The 21,979-nt window shown below is 51.0% G+C and overlaps 1 protein-coding gene across 7 annotated transcripts; it reads left to right on the top strand.

The window, feature by feature from the left end:
- Positions 1 to 388: 388 nt before the first annotated feature.
- On the top strand, positions 389 to 21,070 carry SMARCC2 (SWI/SNF related, matrix associated, actin dependent regulator of chromatin subfamily c member 2). 7 transcript variants are annotated; one of them, XM_059403392.1, is made up of 30 exons: positions 389 to 559; positions 2,689 to 2,808; positions 3,804 to 3,889; positions 4,336 to 4,417; positions 4,519 to 4,611; positions 5,207 to 5,276; positions 5,503 to 5,572; positions 6,320 to 6,395; positions 6,834 to 6,965; positions 7,071 to 7,186; positions 7,564 to 7,688; positions 8,743 to 8,802; positions 8,923 to 8,960; positions 9,246 to 9,376; positions 9,664 to 9,735; positions 12,602 to 12,715; positions 13,158 to 13,311; positions 13,998 to 14,090; positions 14,326 to 14,442; positions 14,534 to 14,596; positions 14,940 to 15,198; positions 15,434 to 15,595; positions 15,874 to 15,938; positions 16,085 to 16,220; positions 16,302 to 16,468; positions 17,063 to 17,197; positions 18,604 to 18,982; positions 19,303 to 19,386; positions 19,666 to 19,731; positions 20,275 to 21,070. In XM_059403392.1, the coding sequence occupies exons 1-30, from the start codon at positions 449 to 451 to the stop codon at positions 20,349 to 20,351; spliced, it is 3,453 nt and encodes a 1,150-aa protein (XP_059259375.1). In that variant the 5' UTR covers positions 389 to 448; the 3' UTR covers positions 20,352 to 21,070. The 7 variants fall into 7 exon arrangements, with proteins under 7 accessions (XP_059259375.1, XP_059259374.1, XP_059259371.1 ...); XM_059403391.1 differs by having other exon boundaries at positions 14,323 to 14,442; XM_059403388.1 differs by having other exon boundaries at positions 390 to 559; positions 19,303 to 19,731.
- Positions 21,071 to 21,979: the final 909 nt, after the last annotated feature.

The raw sequence follows: 21,979 nt of genomic DNA, 5'->3' as shown, positions 1-21,979 counted from the left end.
TCCGTGGGGTTGGGAACGTGCAAGGTAAGGACCACGCGGAACTATGAGCTGGGGGTTCCTCCAGAGACGGACGTCGGCTTGGGGTAGGCTAGAGAGGTACCCCACTTCCTGGGCTGAGAGGCAAGGAGGGGGAAAGCCTTCGCCTCGGGTAGAGAACGATCTCAGGAGAGTGGGCGCCCCCTCCAGGAAGCAGCTGCCTCTCCAAAGCTCCCGCCGCCGCTGCCGCCGCCGCCGGGAAGGCCGCCAGGGTGGGTCCCGCGTCGGGAGCCTGGCCGCCGCCGTGCCCGGCCGGTCGGCAGGGGGCGCTGCGCGGGCCGGGGCCGGCCCAGGCGGCGGGAGGCGGCGGCCGCGGCGGCGGGAGGCGGCGGGAGGCGGGCGGAGGAGGAGGCGGAGGAGGCGGGAGCTGAGCTGAGCGGGGCGGGCGGCGGCGGGGCCCGAGCCCGAGAAGATGGCGGTGCGGAAGAAGGACGGCGGCCCCAACGTGAAGTACTACGAGGCCGCGGACACTGTGACCCAGTTCGACAACGTGAGGCTCTGGCTCGGCAAGAACTACAAGAAGGTACGCGGGCAGGGCCGCGCGGGGGCCGGGGGCGGGACAAAGGGACCGCGGCCCCGGAGCCCCCCCGAATCCTGCCCACCCTCGGGTAGCCCGCGGCCCCTCCCCCGCGGCCTCGGGAGCAGCCCCAGCGCGCCCGCCGGCGCCCCGCGCCCCTCCCCCAGCCTCTTTTACCGCTCCCCCCCGCCCTCCGCAGCCTGGGATTCCAGCCCCCGCCCTCCCTGCTGCGCCCTCTGCCCCTTGTTTTTCTCCACTGCCCGGCGGGTCCCGGTGCCAGCCGCCCACCCTCCCCTGGGCCAGAGCCTTCCGGGCTTTTCCGGGAGAGGCGGCCGAGGGTGGACTGGGTGCCCGATCGCCCCCCCCCCCGTCTCGCCCGCCCCAGCGTGCCCGCCACGGTGCCCGCCAGAGCTCTCCACGGAGCCAGGTACCGGCAGGGCTGAGGCCTCCCTAGTGCTTTGTGTATGTTCGGAGAGATGATGAAAGCAGGAGGGTAAACAGCCACAGAGCAGGCCCTTGGCTGCTCATCAGCCTGAAGAAGCCCCCACACCTGTCTCCACTGCTCGTCCCCCACCTCCACCCAAGGGACAACAAAACCCCTTGGGAGCCAGGTTATAACAGTTCCTGGGCAGCGACCTCTTAAACCATCCCTCAGCTTCACAATGAAGTCATCCGACCACCTGGCCTTGCATTGCCTTTGGTTTGGGGTTCAGAGGCTAAGACAGGCTTTAAATCTCCAGCCCCCTAGCCTTTAACTCGAGATAATAAGGTAGTGAACAAAGGGTTCAAAAAGCCCTACCTGACTTTTCTGTCAAACCTCTTCCTGGTGTTGTCTTTGTCTTTTGGCCTGGTTGAAAGGAATGTCTATACGTGGGTTTTTTCTGTGGAGATGGTTTGCCTCTTCCCTTTCACTACCCCCAGTTAGAGGTTCTCTTTCTGGCTTTCCTTAGCTCCCCAGTTCTTCCTGCCCAGCTTTCCAGCCTGTCAGAAATGTGATGGGTGGTTTAGGAGTACACCCCTCTGATCCTGGTTCTGGCCTATCTCGGAGGTCTCTCTGAGTGTCAGAATCCTGACAAACAGCTGTTGGGTCTGTGGTATGTCTGTACCCCAGCGTGAGGCTCTGGTTCCCAGGCCTCCACCTTTGACCTTTTGGAAGGGAGATCAGTCTAGGGGCTTAGTCTCTAGCCCTGGGGGGATTGACAGCCTGTGAGCTTTCAAATTCAGCTTTTAAGTTCTTAGCTCTTTGTCGTTTACCTTTTCCTTCAAGGCTCTCTTTACATCTCCCACTGAGAGGAGCACTTTACTCTGTGATTAGGGTTGAGGAAACAGGGGTCAAAAGGTAAAGAGAAAGTTAGCCTTCTGGCTCAGATTTAAATTAGAACAGGAGGCTAGGATACTAGGTAGCATAACATGGAAATGCGTAAGAAGGCCCAGGGTTGCCTGTCTCAGATACAATTTCCTCAGAAAGGAGAGATGTTTCCTTGCTCTTTCTCACCGGGCTGGTGGTAGCTTGGTTCTTGCCTTCTAGGAGAGCCTACAAAGACATTTGTGCCCAGTTCCTAGGAGAAACAGAACACACAAGCTCATTCTCTTAGTTTGCCTTGCCTCACTTCCTTGCACCGTTCTTATTAAGCTATGTGAGTCTAATAAGACTATAGTCTATAGTCTGATAAGACTATAACCCCCTGTAACCCCTAGTAAGTTAGGGGGAGTCTTGGCCTTCCAAGAAGTTGCTCCCAAGAAATACACTGTTGTCTTGTTTAGGGTCTCAGAGACACTCCTTCCATTGCCTGAACTTAACGAACCTTTAGGATCTTATAGCCCTCGGTGCTGTTGACTAGAAATCAGGGTCCTTCAACTCCAATTTCAGAGTGTAGCTGAAAGTAGGAAGCCCCACTTGCCTCCAGCACTGAGTGCTGGCAGGCTGGGTTGGGGGCAGCAGAATTTCAACTTACTGTGAGGGGCTTAGAGGGCTTCCCTTCTGCCATTTTCTTTATAGAAACTAGACATATGGGAGAAGAAGACACTATTTTTTCCTACCCCAGATGCTTCCAGAACCTTGGGGGAAGAAATAAGAAGATAGTGGATAGTTTATCTGGGGTCTGCTTTTCTTCCCTTTGCCTCTGTTTCCCTAGTATATCCAAGCTGAACCACCTACCAACAAGTCCTTGTCTAGCCTGGTTGTACAGTTGCTACAGTTTCAGGAAGAAGTTTTTGGCAAACATGTCAGCAATGCACCGCTCACGAAACTGCCGGTGAGTGCAAATGCCAGGGAATGAATCCTCCAAACTGGAGAGGGAGTTGTGGGGTTTTTATCAATTTCATGCTTTTTTGAGATTTGATAATTGCCTATTATCTCTGCCCCTAGTGAGGCTGTCAGTGGCTTGCCCTAGTCCTCAGTTTACCACTCCCTTTGTCTTCATAATACTTCATGCAACAAGGGGCACGTAGCTGGCTGAGTTGGTGAAGCGTGCGACTCTTGATCTGGGGGTTGTGAATTTGAGCCCCACGTTAGGTGGAGAGATTGCTTAAAATCTTAAAAAAAAAAAAAAGAAAAAGAAAACCACAAAACTTCATTCAGCAGGTTATCCGAGAGTGTCGAAGCTCATATATGAAACTCTCATGGCATGGTTAAAAGGGTACAAGATTTGGATTTATGTAGGCTTGTGTTCAAATTCTGACTCTGCCACTTGGTATCTCTGTGATCTTGGGGAATCCGTTTAAACCTTTGAGTATCTGTTCCTTCATCTCTGGATGGGATTAATATCTCTACCTTATAAGGTTTCTGTACTGGTCAGTGAGGTAACCCTGTAAGTACATGGCACAAGGTGGGGCTTTGTGAATACTGGTTTCTCCCCGTGCCGCCTTCCAGGCCACGTGATACCATGGCGTAGAGGTTAAAGAATTCCAGCTTTGAGGTCTCAGTTGATTGGGCCTCCAACTTTAGATTTCAGCTTGGTTTGTGATCTCATGGTCTTGGGATCAAGCCCTGCATCAGGCTCTATGCTCAATGAGGAGTCAGCTTAAGACTCTCTCTCCCTTTCCCTCTGCCCCTTCCCTCAGCACACTCTCTCCCTCTCTCAAATAAATAGATAAATCTTAAAAAAAAAAAAAAAAAGAAAGAAAAAAGAAAAAAGAATTCCCGCTTTGAGAGCAAGGTTAGTTCAGCATGGGATTTTGTGAAAGGATTCTTAGTAAGGGAATTCAGGATATAACTCTCACATTCTTCTTTCTTGTCTCAATTTTGTAGATCAAATGTTTCCTAGATTTCAAAGCAGGAGGCTCCCTGTGCCACATACTTGCAGCTGCCTACAAATTCAAGAGTGACCAGGGATGGTGAGAAGTCTTCTTCTCTATGGTTCTTAATATTTAGGGGGACTCCCCCTTTATGATTTCCTGGGTCTTTCTTGGGATGGGAGAGCATGAGTAGATATTCTTGTGAGTCTCTTACTTTGCTAGATCAGTAGACCTGATGTGCTGGGTCAGAAAGGTGGCTGACAGAACCAAAATAGTCTCCAGGAGTGAACAAGCATGTGTGTGTGCATTGGTGTGTGTATCACAGAGGGAAGGGAATTCTTTGGTTGACATCTCAAGCTTCTCTTTGTCCTTTCGGATGAAGTACAAAATGATTTGGAGTTGAGATCAGTGAACCCCAGATCCCAGGCCATTTTGACAGCAGTTTTGAGCAAGATTGCATCCTGATTTCCCATGCTAAAAAGCCACATACCCTAACCTTGTCTTGAGCCTGATCTAAATCACTCAGATTATTGACTCTTTTCCAGGCGGCGTTACGATTTCCAGAATCCATCACGCATGGACCGCAACGTGGAAATGTTCATGACCATTGAGAAGTCCTTGGTGCAGGTAATAGTCAAGAACCTCCCCTGTCCATCTCGTTTCCCTCAGTGAAAATCCCAAACACGCCTTTCCCATGATCTCATTGCATCTGTTTCTTCTCCCTACAGAATAACTGTCTGTCTCGACCTAACATATTTCTGTGCCCAGAAATTGAACCCAAACTGCTGGGGAAATTAAAGGACATTATCAAGAGACACCAGGTGAGTGGGTGGGTCAGAGGAAGTTTTGGAAACTCCATGACTCTTTTTTCCTGATGTTTTCAGTACAATAAGCCGCCCTTTGGGTGACATATTTTCTACTGCAAAGGTGGCTCTGCCTACTTGAAAAAATACTAGTGTTAAAGCCTTGAGCGTCTCTTTCTCAGTTCACTCCCATTTCCCAGTTGACAGGCTTGGATCACTGTTTCTAGAGACTGCACTGGCCTGGGGATTAGGAAAGCCAGAGATTGCCTGATTTCAGAGAAATGAAACATCTACTCTGGAACTCTGTAATAACAAGCAGATGCCATTGCTGGGGACAGGCAGCTTCACATTTCCCATGTGCAGATTATGTATTCAGAGGATTATCTGTAGCAACTTTTAGTTCTTTAGTTTTTCTTCATTATTAGCACTATCCTAGCTATTTCCTTTTGCCTCTCAGCTGGTGTGTGTTTAAAAAATGCAAACTGACTTTAATACCATTCTGAGCAAAACATGATTAGGAAGGCAGATATGTGGTTAGGTCTTATTTTGGCTTATTTACACCCATGACTATTTCAGAGGGGACTATTTACCTGCTTTTCCTCCTGGCATCCAGGGAACAGTCACTGAAGATAAGAACAATGCCTCCCATGTTGTGTATCCTGTCCCAGGGAACCTGGAAGAAGGTGAGACCTGGGTTTTCTTGACCTCTGCAGTGGACGGCTTGGACAAGGAGTTGGGAACCATTCAGTCTCTGTACAAGGCCTGGGCTCCTCTCTCCTTTTGATGCTGTGCCCTGCTACTGCCTTATGTTCCTGTGTCCAGGTCTCTGGCTGCAACACGAGCTATGTACAATTATTTTCTGTGTATGCCTTTAGCTTATATCTCTCATTGTTCTATCTCTATCCCCAGAGGAATGGGTACGACCAGTCATGAAGCGGGATAAGCAGGTTCTTCTGCACTGGGGCTACTATCCTGACAGGTGAGGTCAGGGTCCTGGGGTAGGTTTAAGTATAGGAGCCAGACTGAGAAGCCTTAGAACATCTAGCAAAGAAAGCAGACACTCTTTGGGGGTTATTTTTAGTTCTGTTAATTTGTTCTCCTCCTCTCTATTATGAGAATTTTCTGTCTTGGGAGACGTTTGGACTTATCCCATGTGGGTTAGACTAAAAAGATTGGGGCTTTATATGTGAAATAGTTATTCCAGTATAATCTCCAATAAATGTTAGAAGCAGTCTGAATGTCTAACAGTGGGAAAATGCTTCAGCAGTTTTCATATCTACTGAGTGGACTATTATGCAGCCATCAAAGTGATAGAAATAACATGGGGAAAAAAAGAAACCACATGGATAATTTGTAGATAAATATAAAATGCAAAAAGTGTGATTATAAAATAACACTGAAGTTATGTAAAAACAAAATTGTACAGGAAAAATTTGCTGAGAAAAAGTACATACCAAATAGTTATGTTGGGTGATTCTTTTCTCTCTTTCCTTTTTTTGGAGTTGTTTTTATTACTTTATAATGGAAAGAATACCATAAAAAAAAAAAAAGAAAGAAAAAAGAAAAAGAAAGAAAGGATATCAATATTAATTGGAAAAATAGCCATACAAAGAAAGAACCCATCAACCCTATACTTTTTATAAGTAGAAAAAGTAAAAGATCTGCACTTTGCTTTTCCGTGACTCCATCCTGTTGATCCCGCTTCACACTCCATCTCCTGTGGCAGTTACGACACGTGGATCCCAGCCAGTGAAATCGAAGCAGCTGTGGAAGATGCTCCAACTCCTGAGAAACCTAGGAAGGTGAGCCCTTCTTGTCTCCTGGCCCAAGAAACTATGCCAGGGGGTGCTTGGCAGGCTCAGTTGGTAGAGTGTGCGACTCTTGAACTTGGGGTTTAAGTTCGAGCCCCACGTTGTATGTGGATATTACTTAGAAATCTTTTTTTTATAGACGAGGGGTGCCTGGGTGGCTCAGTCAATAAGTGTCTGCCTTTGGCTCAGGTCATGATCCCAGGGTCCTGGGATCCAGCCCTGCATCAGGTTCCCTGCTCTGGAAGGAGCCTGCTACTCCCTCTCCCACTCCCCCTGCTTGTGTTCCCTTTCTCACCATGACTGTACCAGAACCAGGCCACTCTTCGGAAGTGAAGCTCGAGAGCCCATGTCCTTGGGGTTTTCGTCAAGGGTGCCTGGACAGCTGTGGCTTTCAGACTTCTCTCCAGCAAAGCATACCTTTATACTTAGGTTCATGCAAAGTGGATTCTGGACACAGACACTTTCAATGAATGGATGAACGAGGAAGACTACGAGGTAAATGACGACAAAAGCCCTGTCTCCCGCCGAAAGAAGATATCAGCTAAGACGCTGACAGATGAGGTGAAAATTTCTCTTCTTTCTTCCCTGGTCCCTTAGCTGAAGCCTCGGGATAGGTCTTCAGTGGGGCTTGTTGGCTTACGTTCACTCCAGTTCTCCAACCTGCAGGTGAACAGCCCAGATTCAGATCGGCGGGACAAGAAAGGAGGGAACTATAAGAAGAGGAAGCGCTCCCCCTCTCCTTCACCAACCCCGGAAGCTAAGAAGAAAAATGCTAAGAAAGGGTATGCCAGCTCCTACCCTGCCCCCACCTTTACCATTCTCTCCATGCCATGTTGAAGGAAGGAAGGACAAACTCCTTCCAATACCCAGCTGGCCCTTGCCGGGGTAGGCCAGATTCCTGGATGTTCTGAGAGGGAAGATGAGGTCTTCTCTAGCTCCCCAGTTGTTAGTTCTAGTTGCAGCCACTAGTGAACTCAGAGAGAGCTAAGTCTTCTGGTGGAAGCCTTTGCCCTTCTGAGTACTCTGTAGTGATTGGTTTCTGTGTATGCTCAGCTCCACATTTGGGGTTCTCTCTGGCTTCACTCCCCTTGAATGTCAACTTCCAGGGACTTCCTGTCCAAGGATGACTGGGTTATCTTTCACTCCCTTTCCTTCCCAGTCCCTCGACACCTTACACCAAGTCGAAGCGTGGCCACAGAGAGGAGGAGCAAGAAGACCTGACGAAGGACATGGATGAGCCTTCACCAGTCCCCAACGTAGAGGAGGTGACGTTGCCTAAAACAGGTATGGGCCACACCAGCTCCTGGGACCTACCTTCTGTCAGGGCTGAGTTCCCCAGCCCAGTTCCAGGTCAGGAGGACCTTCCCTTTCAGTTTAGCTGGTTATTAAAGTTATTTTCATCATCATGGACAGTCCTCTGACTTTATCCATATGGGAGCTGTGGACTGTGCTTTGCGCCTGACGATAGTTGTCTCCAAACTGCTTTTGATCACGTACCCTCAGCAGGAAAGTATTGAAGCACAAGTTAGATGTATATACCGTTGTACGTATATGTATGTACCGTTACTTTAGGAACATTATGAAACACATGCAAATGTCACGTAAAAGTGGGAAAAGGTAAAGGATAAGATTAAAATACAAATACAAAGAGAAATTCTGCAATTCTCTGCCTGTATTCTGCCTGTATTGCATCCTATGGGAAAAGCCCACTTTGGAGACCATTGCTCTGCAGTGTTAGAGGGTGGTACAGTTGCAAAGGGGGACTATGATCTGTATTCCACGGATGAGCTGCAAATATCCCGGCGCGTATTTCAGGGGTGGGGGCGGGGGCCACGGAGCGAGAGGAGTGCTGGCTCCCACCCCGTTGTCAATCACAGGGCTCTCTTCAGTCACGCGGCTCTCTTCTGTATTCGTGTTTTCTCTGGAGCTGCCATGTACGGACTCAGTTAAGGGAAGCCCTGTGCTTTAAAAAATGTTGAAGATCCAGCCACAACTCTGCACAGGGATTTGATCAGACTCGGTCTCGGTCCATTAAGAACTCACAGACAGGGACCAGAGGGGCCTGTCAAAGACAGGAATGCCTTATGAGTTCCCATTGAGTAGAAGATGCTTCTTTACAGGAAAAAGTTAAGTGAATTTTTGGTGGGGGAAGGAGGGAAAGTGGCAAGTGAGTGTCAAGGCCTAGAATGATTGTGCCCAGAGGGAGTTACCACCTTTTGCGATCCAATGGAGAAACTTAGGGGAGATGAGATCTCTAGAGTTGTTAACTTAGGTGGAGAGGTATAAGGGTTCGGTTTGGGCAGAACCTGTCTGATAAAATGACTCTCTCTCCTGGCAGTCAACACTAAGAAGGATTCAGAGTCCGCCCCAGTCAAAGGAGGCACCATGACTGACCTGGGTAAGGATGGGGGGTGCCCATCTGCCAGCCTCCCCCAGCCCGTCGGGGCTTTTCAGAGAGTGGGATTCTCCTGCCCATCAGGAGGCTCCAACCTTCTGTTTCCCTGTCTCTCTCTTTCAGATGAGCAGGAGGATGAAAGCATGGAAACCACGGGCAAGGTGGAGCCAGTTTAGAGAGGCCCTCTCTACCTCTCTACGGGATTCTGAGTTGTGCTTATAAAGTTCCTTCTACCCAGAGCTTTCTACTACCTGGACTTTTCCCACCTTAGACTAATTCTGGCTATTGTTAAAAACTCAAAACCCTGACCCTTTCCATGTTCTGGGGCCTGTAACTTTTCATTCCCTACCCACCCTTAGTGCCCACTTCCTGGGGTGTGGGAGAAGCAGAGGGTTGCCAGGGGCATAATGGGAATGCTGAGTGTCCAGCAGCCTCCGTACTTTTAGGATGAGGATGAAAACAGTACGGGGAACAAGGGGGAGCAGACGAAGAATCCGGACCTCCATGAGGACAACGTGACCGAGCAGACCCACCACATCATCATTCCCAGCTACGCCGCCTGGTTTGACTATAACAGGTATTGTCACTCCAATGCCTCCCTGCTTCTCTTTTGCCCTGCCTCTGGGGCCAACATGTTGTTCCTCTTCCTGTCTCCAAATAAGTTATTTCTTCATCAGCCGGGTAGACTGGGGAACACTTTGGTTTTAGGGAAGCTCGTATCTTTGAGTCTTCACCCCCTGGGGGACGGTCTCCCCAAAGAAGGGACGACTGCTGTGTTCTCCCTCCCTCCCATCTAGGCTTTTCCTTCTGAGGCTCCCATCTCTCCACCAGTGCCTTCTGAATCTGTTCTATCTTCTTTTGCAGTGTTCATGCCATTGAGCGGAGGGCTCTCCCTGAGTTCTTTAACGGCAAGAACAAGTCCAAGACTCCAGAAATGTAAGGAAATTTTAGCTCATGACACTCTTTCTCCCTCCTGTCCCTGATCATCCTTCCTGATCCAGCAATATCCCATTGAGCAGATATTTCTTGTGCTCCTTGCAAAAGCCAGCCACTGTGCTCCTCTTGCAAAGACATGATCTCTGTCCACAGGCAGCCCCAGCCCAGCACTGTGACCCCAGTAGGGTGCTCTCTAGGATTGCCTGGGGGCAACATTAAGCATGGTCTTCTGTACAAAATGGGTACCTGCTCTGATGCCTCCATTTGTTTCAACAGAGTCCACAGCCTTACATCATTACTAAGATATCCAAAACACAGGTATCCTCAGCATACATAATAGCTCTGACTAAAATGTAAATGACCTTGCTGGTCCCTGAAAGTAGGTTTTAATAGAAAAAGAAGAGGAGGAACTATGAAGATCCAAGACTCTGAATTAAGGGATGGAGAAGGCTCTCTGGAGAGAAGTGTTGTGTACAGTACAGGCTTGGGGCTTGGAAGTCTTCATCTTCGGCAAGGTGTTGCTTCAAGCGAAACCTATTTAGCTTTGACTGAGTCTTGGGAATCTCCTATGGCTAGGGGTGCTCCAGGATAAATGTAATGAGAAGGGTGAGAAAGTGTTGATCTCCCTGAGCTTGCTTCCCAGCCATTCCTCAGCTTCCCCTCTCTAGGGCCATCTTGCCTTCCCACCATATTTCTTTCCCTGGAGCGTGGTATGGTTCTCTGCTCTTCTTCCCGGGGAAGGCAGTATATATGAAGAAGCTTGCTCTCTGCAAGAGAAAAGAGTAATAACATGGTGACAAGCGTAGGCAGGGCCTGATCTAGAATTGTTCTACACTTTGTTCTCTTGGTTAAGATAGTAAATAGTGATAAGTGCCTGCATTTCCTCAAAGCTTACTATCTCCCAGGCACTATCCTAAGTGTCTTATAGGCATTGACTAATCTTCACATCAGCTTTAGAGGTAGGTCCTATTCTCCTCTCCAGTTTACTGATTAGGAAACTGAGATACAAAGAGGAAGTGAGCAGAGAAGCAGAGAGAGGTTAAATCACTTGATTAAGGTCACACAGTGAGTAGAAAAACCAGGATCTGAGTCCTTCAGACTGGCTCATGTTCTCAAACTGTATGCTGTACCACCCAATAGTTACTATTTGCTGAGCTGCTGAAATGTGCCTGGCACTGTACTAGATCTTTCCAGGTCTTTCTGTTGCTCAGCAGACACTCCACTTTACAGGTTAGGAGACCATGGTTCAAAAAATTTTAATAAGTACTTTGCTTGAGGATATCATGGTAGAACTGGGATTTGAACTTAGATCTTTCCACCCTCAAAATATGTATTCGGGGTATCTGGATGGCTCGTGGGCTAAAGCCTCTGCCTTCGGCTCAGGTCAAGATTCCAGAGTTCTGGGATCAAGCCCCACATTGGGCTCTCTGCTCAGCCGGGAGCCTGCTTCCTCCTCTCTCTCTTTCTGCCTGCCTCTCCCCGTACTTGAGATCTCCATCAAATAAATAAGTAAAATCTTTAAAATATATATATATATATATATATATATATATATATATATATATATATATGTATATATATTCTAGGGGTGTTTGGGTGGCTCGGTAGCATCCGATTTTGGTTATGGCTCAGGTCATGATCTCAGGGTCATAAGATCAAGGCCAGCATCAGGCTTTGCACTGGGTGTGGAACCTGCTTAAGATTCTTTCTCTCCCTTGGGGTTCTGGGGGGCTCAGTCAGTTGAGCATCAACTAGTGATTTTGGCTCAGGTCATGACTTCATGGGTCATGGGATCAAGCCCTGTACTGGGCTCCACATTTAGTGGGGAGCCTGCTTGAGATTCTCTCACTTTGTCCCTCCCCCACTCACACACACTCTCTCAAATAAATAAATCTTAAAAAAAAAAAATTAAAAGATTCTCTCTCCCTCTGCCCCTTCCCTGTGCATGCTCTCTCTCTAATTAAAAAATACAGATAGGGACGCCTGGGTGGCTCAGTTGGTTGAGCAGCTACCTTCAGCTCAGGTCATGATTCCAGTGTCCTGGGATCGAGTCCCATATCAGGCTCCTTGCTCAGCATGGAGCCTGCTTCTCCCTCTGCCTCTGCCTGCCATTCTGTCTGCCTGTGCTCATTCTCTCTCTCTCTGACAAAATCTTTTTAAAAGAAAATACAGATATATATATATATATACATTTTTTTTCCTCAGCAAGCTCCACACCTGTTCCCTGTTAAGTGTGGGGCTTAAAAAGTAAAAACATATATTCTTTTTTTTTTTTTTAAGATTTTATTTATTTATTTGACAGACAGAGATCACAGTTAGGCAGAGAGAGAGGAAGGGAAGCAGGCTCCCTGCTGAGCAGAGAGCCCGATGCGGGGCTCGATTCCAGGACCCTGGGATTATGATCTGAGCCGAAGGCAGAGGCTTTAACCCACTGAGCCACCCAGGTGCCCCAAAACATAAATCCTTTATAGCGCGTCATGTTGACTACAGTCGGATGCATGGATAAAGTCTTCCCCTTAACACCTGCCTTTGGAAATAAGGGTACCTTTTCTTGCTTTTTGATTGCCTGATGAAAAGTTTGATGAAAACTTCCCCAAGTACAGCCCAGGAGATGATTCACTTAAGTGAATCCCACTTCCATCAAGGCAAACGTGGCAACGTTGGAAACCCTTGCATCTAGCACATTGCGGACCCCGTGTTCACCACAGCCTGTGACCCACTCTGTTTCCTTTAGTCACACAGGAGGAACCATCCACTCTTTTATCACCTTTCCTACCCCTCAGTCCTCAGCTTACTTACTTTCCTTCCTCTCATTCATCTCTCTCTCCCCGCCCCTCTCTCTCTCTCCCTCCCCGCCTCCCTTAAGCTACCTGGCTTATCGAAACTTCATGATTGACACCTACCGGCTGAACCCCCAGGAATATCTTACCTCCACTGCCTGCCGCAGGAACCTGGCCGGGGATGTCTGTGCCATCATGAGGTGGGTCTGCAGCTGAGGGGAGGGGGGATGTAAGGTGCCACAGACGCTTCTTGGCAGAAGGAGAGCTGGCAGTGAAGAGCATAGGGGAACAAACAGGAAAAAAAAAACCCACCTCTAGAGAAAGGCACAGTCCACATTCAGGGCACATGTGGCTTGAGGGAATGGCAGTGGCATTCTTTGGCATGTGGAAGAAGGGAGGAGTGCGTTTGTCATTGAGGGATCCTGGTTCAGTTTTCCTGACTCTACAGGAAGAGATGTTTGGAGATGGTGGATATGGAGAGAGGTCCCGGCTGGAGGCAGACGCCTGGATGTCATTGGCCTTTAGGGGTTCGCCAGGCAATAGAATGGGCAGAGAAGAGGGCTGGGGAGAGGGAACTTTATGCCCCACCCCGCCCCTTTCCGGCAGCCCCACGTGACCCTATCTCCACCTCTCTCCTGCCAGGGTCCATGCCTTCCTAGAGCAGTGGGGTCTTATTAACTACCAGGTGGATGCTGAGAGTCGACCAACCCCGATGGGGCCTCCGCCCACCTCTCACTTCCATGTCCTGGCAGACACGCCCTCCGGGCTGGTGCCTTTACAGCCGAAGACCCCGCAGGTAGGGTGAGGGGCTGTGGGGGCAGGGTGGGGGTGCTGGGAAAAACTGGGCTTCTTTGGACTTTTCTTTTTCTGGTTTTTTAGGGTAATGGTTCAGGAGTGTTTTGAGGCTTCTTCCTTTTCCATGGGATGCAAAGGGCCACAGGAGTCAGCCCCGTGTTTTTAGCACCCTCTCTCAGTCTCTGTACCTAAGACTGCAAGGACTTGCTGAGGGAGAAGAGATGCTCCTTGTCCTTGAGGAGCAGACAGGCCAGTGTAGGGCATGGAGCAGATAGAGAAAAATGGCTGAAAATTAAGTTGCATGAAATTTTTTAACTTTGTGGCATTTCCAGCATTTTTTTCATTTTTGCCTCATAATTATCATCACTTCCATTTTTTTTCCACCTCCATTCCATCATTACAGATATTAAGTGGAGACAGATTATGTGGCTTGCCCAGGGTCACAGAGTACCAAATCTAGGATTAGAACCTAACTGTCCAGCTCCTGAGGGAAACGATAAAGTTCCCTGTGAACATAAATGGGGATCATGCCAACTACAGATCTAATTAATCATGATGGGAACACGGAACAGTGGCATGAGTGCCCCCAGAGCTTGTGAGCCGCCCAGCATTTGGTCTTGAGGCCTCCAGGGCCTTGGCCTGGTCATTTTCCGCCCAGCCTCCATGACGCCAAGCTCTGTCCCCCAGGGCCGCCAGGTTGATGCTGATACCAAGGCTGGGCGAAAGGGCAAAGAGCTGGATGACCTGGTGCCAGAGACGGCTAAGGGCAAGCCAGAGCTGGTAGGTGGGGTGTAGACCCCGCTGGGCTTCTTATTTGCCCCTTTATTGGGGGGCCCCTGCCCGGGGAGAAGAGATGTGAGAGCAGAGGAGCTACAGCAGTGAGGGAGGAAGTCCCACCCAGGGGTGTCCCTGGCTTTGGGAAGGAAGCTCCTTCTGTCTGTTTTCTCTCTCTGTCCGCCCCTGGCTCCCGGGGTCACCCATCCTCACCATTTTCTTTCCCCTCCGCAAATAGCAGACCTCTGCTTCCCAGCAAATGCTCAACTTCCCTGACAAGGGCAAAGAGAAACCGACAGACATGCAGAACTTTGGCCTGCGCACAGACATGTACACGAAGAAGAACGTCCCCTCCAAGGTACAGAGGTGTGGGCTGACTCCAGGCAGGGGTGCCTTCACCCTCCAGTAGTCACGGGCTCCTCTCTCTGACACACCCATATCTCCTGCAGAGTAAAGCTGCGGCCAGTGCCACTCGAGAGTGGACAGAACAGGAGACCCTGCTCCTCCTGGAGGTAATTGGGGCAAGGAAAGGAGAGTTTTCTCTGAAAACAGAAGTGGCCTGGGTGCCAGCTGCACTCGTGAGTGGGCAGAGCGTGATCTCGTCCCCAGTCTCTCTCTTCCCCAATGCCTGCCGCACCTGCCCCAGGGAACAGCTCCAAGCCAGGCATTTGGGCCATTTCATTAACTCCATATCCTCTCGTAGTGCTACTTGGAGATTCCCCTGGGACCCAGCAGAATCCACAAATACCACAACACAGAGAGCTTTGAAGCCCGCTGCCCTTAGTAGGATGGGGGGAGTTGACCTTCAAGGAAAGTGGCTAAGTAAGGAAGTTGTGTCTCCACCACTACCACCAGGCACTGGAAATGTACAAAGATGACTGGAACAAAGTGTCAGAGCACGTGGGAAGCCGCACGCAGGATGAGTGCATCTTGCATTTTCTTCGTCTTCCCATTGAAGACCCGTACCTGGAGGACTCAGAGGCCTCCCTGGGCCCCCTGGCCTACCAGCCTATCCCCTTCAGTCAGTCAGGCAACCCTGTTATGAGCACTGTTGCCTTCCTGGCCTCTGTCGTCGATCCTCGAGTCGCCTCTGCTGCTGCGAAGTCGGCCCTAGGTAATGTGGAGGGGTCCTGGCCTCTTTGGTTTGAAAGGCTGGTTACTCAGACCTTGAAAGACCCTCAAGTTTGGCTGCCCTACTGGCACTGTCTGCCGCTGGCGTCCGCTCAGGCACCTGTCGAGCTCCATGCTGGCCTAGAGGAAGAGATGGGCTTCTGAGGCAGCTTTCACAGGGACAGCCAAAATGGCCTGCCTGCCCCTGCCCCCAGCCTTGTCCTCTCTGGATCTTGCAGAAGAGTTCTCCAAAATGAAGGAAGAAGTGCCCACAGCCTTGGTGGAGGCCCACGTTCGGAAAGTGGAGGAGGCAGCCAAAGTGACAGGCAAGGCTGACCCAGCCTTCGGTCTGGAGAGCAGCGGTATCGCAGGAACCACCTCTGACGAGCCTGAGCGGATCGGTGAGGACTGCTGGGTTCCCAGAGTTTTCCCCTTTGACCGAGAGCCCCCGCCACTTGGTGGCCCCGTGCCATCCCTGCCTCGCCTTGTCCTCAGAGCACAAGACCAACGGCGGGAACTGGTGGGGGTTTTCTCTTCCCCAGAACTCCCTCTTAGGAGCTGTGGCTCCCTGCCAACCCTCGCACTAAGATTTTGGCTAGGAGAGTGGGCTTTTGGGAAAGCGATCCTGGGACAGCCTCTGCATCAGACATTTCCCATTTTCTCTTTCCCCTGGACCCAGAGGAGAGCGGGACCGACGAGGCGCGGGCAGAGGGCCAGGCCACGGAGGAAAAGAAGGAGCCCAAGGTGCAGCAGGAATGAGCTGGGCTGGGAGGGTGGAGAGGCCGGGCGTGGCAGCATGGGGAGGGGAGTCATAATCACTTCCCAGACTGGCCCCTGTGTCAGGACCAGCCAACCTGATGCCATCTACTTTTCTTTCACTGGTACCTCAGGAACCCCGAGAAGGAGTTGGGGCTGCCGAAGAAGAAACAAAGGAGAAAACCAGCGAGGTCCCCAAGAAGGACGAAGAGAGAGGGAAACAAGGTGACAGCGAGAAGGAATCAGAGAAGAGCGACGGGGATCCCATAGGTGAGGCTTCCAGCATGGTAGTTGGGTGTCCAGAGGACGGAAGTGGGCAACAGCCCTAACCCTACCTTCTTCTTGGCCCAGTTGACACGGAGAAGGAGAAGGAGCCAAAGGAAGGGCAGGAGGAAGTGCTGAAGGATGTGGTAGAGTCAGAGGGGGAGAGGAAGACGAAGGTGGAGCGGGACATCGGCGAGGGCAATCTGTCCACCGCTGCCGCTGCTGCTCTGGCCGCCGCCGCAGTGAAGGCCAAGGTGAGGACCAGGGTCCCGGAAGACGCCACCACCTTCTCTGATCTCATGACCCCTGCGGGAAATGCTTCCCCACTTGCTTCCATAACGCTGACCTGTTTCCTTCTCAGTTTGACCTGAGAGGGAGAGTTGATCATCTCTTCTCAAAGCAATTTGAAGCTTTTTGCCATGAGGCCTGGTTTTATCCTCTTGTTATTTGACCTTGTCTTATCTTTTTTCACTCTTTTTTTTTTTTCATGTACTTTTAAGAATGTGAAGCCTTTGCTACTCTGTGGGCTGTGACCACAGACATTTTTTCTTTTTTTTAAAGATTTTATTTACTTATTTGACACACAGAGAGAGAAATCACAAGTAGGCAGAGAGGCAGGCAGAGAGAGAGGGAGAAGCAGGCTTTCTGATGAGCAGAGAGCCCGATGCGGTACTCGATCCCTGAGATCATGACCCAAGCCAAAGGCAGAGGCCTAACCCACTGAGCCACCCAGGCGCCCGACAGCCAGTTCTTTCTTAAAACTTGCCAGCCCCCACCTTACCGCTCTGTCCCAGCCCACCTCCAGTGGGCCCCTCCCGCTCACACAACACCCTCTCTGCCTTCCCTAGCACCTGGCCGCTGTGGAGGAGAGGAAGATCAAATCGCTGGTGGCCCTGCTGGTGGAGACCCAGATGAAAAAGTTGGAGATCAAACTTCGGCACTTTGAAGAGTTAGAGACCATCATGGACCGGGAGCGGGAGGCAGTGAGTACCATCCCCTGGGGGCCTGTGGAGCCCAGGGCCACACCTTGACACCCAACGGGGGCTGTGTTTAGAGGGTGGGTGAGCAGCAGTGGCAGGAGACTGAGAGTGACAGGGCTTCACGGCTGAGGAGAAGGCGCTCGCCCCGGACAGTATAGGACAAATGGCCTACTGGTGAAACCTGGAACCTCAGGTCCCACGGAATGTTGACATTCTGGGGCAGAAATTCTAGTTAGTTTCTCCATTGCCTCATGTCCAGGTCCTTGACCAGTGTTTGATGTACCGTGGACTTTCAGTAAATAAGTATTTGTTGAGCCATCGAGTAGGTTTAACGGATGATGAGAGGGAAGGGGCTTCAGATCCAGAAGGTGAACTTGGTAAGGGGATGGGAGGGACAAGGTATTGAACCATTTTGTTTCTGAGATGATATAAAAAGAAATGCAAGACAGGGATCCTAACAGAACCTGCGGTTTAATTGGAGACATCCAATATTCAGTAAGGAGGCATCTAAAACAGTGAATGCTTAAGGTATCTGACAAATTCAGATTAAAAGTCCTGAGAGATAACAAAATAAAGGCAAAGCTCAGAGGCTAAAGAGTTGATCTGTGATGGCTTCCTAAGAATGGTGAGTATTTAGGCAATTTTGAGGGAAGAAAAGAACATGAGTTGACAGGAACTGGAGGCATTTTCCAAATGAAAATAATGACAGAGGGGCGCCTGGGTGGCTCAGTTGGTTTAGTATCTGCCTTCAGCTTAGGTCATGATGTCTGGGTCCTGGTATTGAGCCCCTCATCGGGCTCCCTGCCCTGGGGGAAGCATGCTTCTCCCTCTCCCTCTGCCTGCCGCTCCTCTTGCTTGTGCTCTCTTCCTCTCTCTCTGACAAATAAATAAAATCTTAAAAAAAAATTAAAAAAGAAGAAGATAATAACAGAGGGCACCTGGGTGGCCCAGCTGGTTAAGTGCCTACCTTTGGTTCAGGTCATGATCCCAGGGTCCTGGGATTGAGTCTCACGTTGGACTCCTTGTTCTGTGGGGAGCCTGCTTCTCCCTCTCCCTCTGCCTGCCGCTCCCTCTGCTTGTGAGCTCTCTTTCTCTCAAATAAATGAGTAAAATCTTTAAAAAAGAGAAGAAACAAATGACAGATTCAGAGCTCTGGAGCTGGAATGAGTAAGGGCTCCTACTAGGTGAACTCCACTGCAGTGAGAAGTCATGCAGGCAGCCAGAAGATCGGGTGCTGGGGGTTGTGGTGGGGAGGACAGGGCAGGGCCCAGGAAGCCCAAGCATGAGGTCTGCATCTGCATTTGGTGCCGGTACTGACCAGGAGAGACAGGGTGTGTTGGAGGGCGGAGCAGGGGGCAGGGTTTTATGCACATGGGTAATGGGTAACAGTACTCACTTGGACCCGGCAGCTGGAGTATCAGAGGCAGCAGCTCCTGGCCGACAGACAAGCTTTCCATATGGAGCAGCTGAAGTATGCAGAGATGAGGGCCCGGCAGCAGCACTTCCAGCAAATGCACCAACAGCAGCAGCAGCCCCCGCCAGCCCTGCCCCCGGGCTCCCAGCCGGTCCCACCTGCAGGCACTGGGCCGCCTGTGGTTCACAGCCTGGCTATGGCTCCAGCCTCTGTCGCCCCTGCTCCTGCTGGCGGTGGGGCTCCCCCCGGAAGCTTGGGCCCCTCTGAACAGATTGGGCAGGCAGGGTCAGCCGCGGGGCCACAGCAGCAGCAACCAGCTGGAGCCCCCCAGCCTGGGGCAGTCCCACCAGGGGTACCCCCCCCTGGACCCCATGGTAAGTGATGGTTTCTGGAACTCTTGCTGACCAGGGGTGGGGTTGAGGGCCTCTGGGTGAACATTCCTATCTCCCACCTCAAAAGGGATACAGGGCAGGACTAGAGACTTCTGCAGATGGACTCACCTCTGTGACATCCCTGAGCCAACAGGGGTCCCTCCCCAGGGCTAGGCCTTGGAGGTTTTGTTCTAAGGATTTACCACTGAGTCTGTTAGGCAAATGGGTGCTGGGGCGTGGCTAGAGCATCCTGGCTGTGTGAGTGAGTCAAGAAGGGAGATTTTCTGCCTCTCAGCTTCTTGGTCTCTTCTCTTTCTTCCCAGGCCCCTCACCGTTCCCCAACCAACAAACTCCTCCCGCAATGATGCCAGGGGCAGTGCCAGGCAGCGGGCACCCAGGCGTGGCGGGTAATGCTCCTTTGGGTTTGCCTTTCGGCATGCCGCCTCCTCCTCCTCCTCCCGCTCCATCCGTCATCCCATTTGGTAGTCTAGCCGACTCCATCAGTATTAACCTGCCCCCTCCTCCTAACCTGCATGGGCATCACCACCATCTCCCGTTCGCCCCGGGCACTCTCCCCCCACCTAACCTGCCTGTGTCCATGGCGAACCCTCTACACCCTAACCTGCCGGCGACCACCACCATGCCATCTTCCTTGCCTCTCGGGCCGGGGCTCGGATCCGCCGCAGCCCAGAGCCCTGCCATTGTGGCAGCTGTTCAGGGCAACCTCCTGCCCAGTGCCAGCCCACTGCCAGGTGAGAAGGGTCCTGGAGGGAGAAGGGTGAGGGAGAGGGGTCCACATGGAGGGACGGGGCCGGGGGGCAGGTAGGGGAAGGGCTTAGGTAATAGAACTTCCACCATCCTTTTTGAACGCTCGCTTTGGTAAATTAGAACACAGGGGGAAGGGCCTCTCTGGCTGTCCTCTGCCATTCCCCACCCCGGCAGCCGCCACCTCTAGGATGACGTTGGGGCCTTTCACTGGTGGGTCACGGAGGAGTCCTAAGGCACAGCGTCTCAGTTGTAAACTTGAAAAACAGCTACCTGTTTGCATGATGACTGGCACCCCCTTGCTTGTTCCCATCACGTTCAAATGCCCCATAGAGAGAGTTCCCTTGGGGGCAGGAAGATTTGGGGTGTTTCAGTTTTCTCACTGTGAGGTGGGAGAGAGCGCTGGGGGAAGGCTGCCTCGGTCACCTACCCACCCATTGCATGTGTGCTCCGTCCTGTTTGTCTTTGGTGGCCTGGGTCCGGACCCCTCCGCTGCCCACCTGGCTGATTCCTCTTCCTTCTCTCCACAGACCCAGGTACCCCCCTGCCTCCAGATCCCACGGCCCCGAGCCCAGGCACAGTCACCCCTGTGCCACCTCCACAGTGAGGAGCCAGCCAGACCTCTCTCTCTCACCCCCTATGGAGATCAAGTTTCCAGGAACAGCCCTCTCCCCACCACTGGGACCCTTCCCCAGCCTGGAGAGTTCATCACTACGTAAGGAAAGCTCCTCCTGCCCCTCCAAAGCCCCCACCATGCCTGGCAGAGGCGTGCATTTTTATATCGGATTATTCAAGGACTTCTGTTTAAAAGATATTTCTAATGTCTGGGAGAGAGGATAGGATGGGGATGCTGCCCTCAAAGAAAGGGCTGGGGAAAGGTGTTTATACAAGGTTCTGATTAACCACTTTTAAGGGTGCACCCCTCAAAACTACTGCATTTTTTATGGATGAAAAAAAAAAAAAAAACCGAAGCCCTTTAAAGGAAGTAGAGAGATATAAAAAAGCCACATTGGAGCTCCCTCCACCTACTTTAAAAAAAAAAAAAAAAATTCCATTTTTTGGAGGGAGGTGACAGGAAAGGGGATTTAAGGTTTCTGGGAGAGAGCTCTGGGGATAGAATAGGGTGCAGAGTCTGTCTCCTCCAGCCCCTTGTTAGTGCCCGAAGCAACTCCCAAACTCCCTTGGCCACCCCATCCCCAGTCTATTCCTACTGATCTCTACTGCTGCCTCCTCAGTGTCGCTGTTTTAGGCCCCCCCAGCTCAGCTGATGACCCCTTTGCCCCTGAATGTCAGTTTTGTGTTTTTAAAAGTCACCTGCGTAGTTGATGTCAGCGTATGTGTATTTGGTGGGGAAACGTATTTTGGGGATTCCTGTGATAGGTAATAGAGGAAGAAAGAGCACTGTTCCTCCTCCCTGGGCCCGGTCCCTGGGCTCCTAGAAGACATGGGAGAGGGGAGCTAGAGAAGATGGGGAATTGTAAAAACCTGAGTTTTTAAAAAAGCACTTAAGCACCTCCTTCTTATTACTTGGTGGGTCACCCCTCTAACCTCTTCCACCAAGATCCTCAGAACCTTGACTGGTAGCTAGGGGTTCCCTGGGACTTGGGGACAGTGGAGGAGGGGTGCCCGACCCAGGGTAGTGCCTACCCCCAGCTTGCAGCTTGGCTCTGCTCCCTGGATTCCACTGCCTCCCCTACCACCTTTCCCTTCTTCATCCTTGATGTGAAGGCAGCCAGGACCCCAGGCCTCCCACCAGCTCTCCCTGGTCCCTCCCACCAGGCCTTTGTTCCTCATGTCCCAGTGTTTCTCTTCCTCTGCGTCTTGGCACCTTTCTTCTGTTCAAGGTTATCTGTAAATTTTCTTTTTTTTTTCTTTTCTTTTCCCTTTTTTCATTTTTTTTTTTTTTTTTTTTTTTTTTTTTTTTTTTTTTTTTTTTTATAAATTAATTTGCTTTCAGTTCCATCTTGTGAATGCTTCTGTGTTCTCTGACCTGTGGCTATCAGGCAGGGGGATTTGGACTGGGGCAGCCTTCCCGGAGTCCTTCCCAGGGGCATTCGCCTGGGCTGGAGAGGCACTGGGCCAGCCACTGGGACACAGCCATTAGGCCTCTCTCTGCAATGGGCTGCAGGCAGCACAACCGTGAGGACTCTGCCCTGGGGTGTGGGAGCCAGGCAGAGGTGCTCACCTGCCCTAAAAATAGCTGAGACTTGGAAGAACGTCCCCACAACCTAGAGA

This window comes from Mustela nigripes, chromosome 6, assembly GCF_022355385.1.
Source record: "Mustela nigripes isolate SB6536 chromosome 6, MUSNIG.SB6536, whole genome shotgun sequence".
Classification (NCBI taxonomy): domain Eukaryota; kingdom Metazoa; phylum Chordata; class Mammalia; order Carnivora; family Mustelidae; genus Mustela; species Mustela nigripes.
The sequence above is the reverse complement of the archived record's forward strand: the minus strand, read 5'-3'. Positions and strand labels throughout refer to the sequence as shown.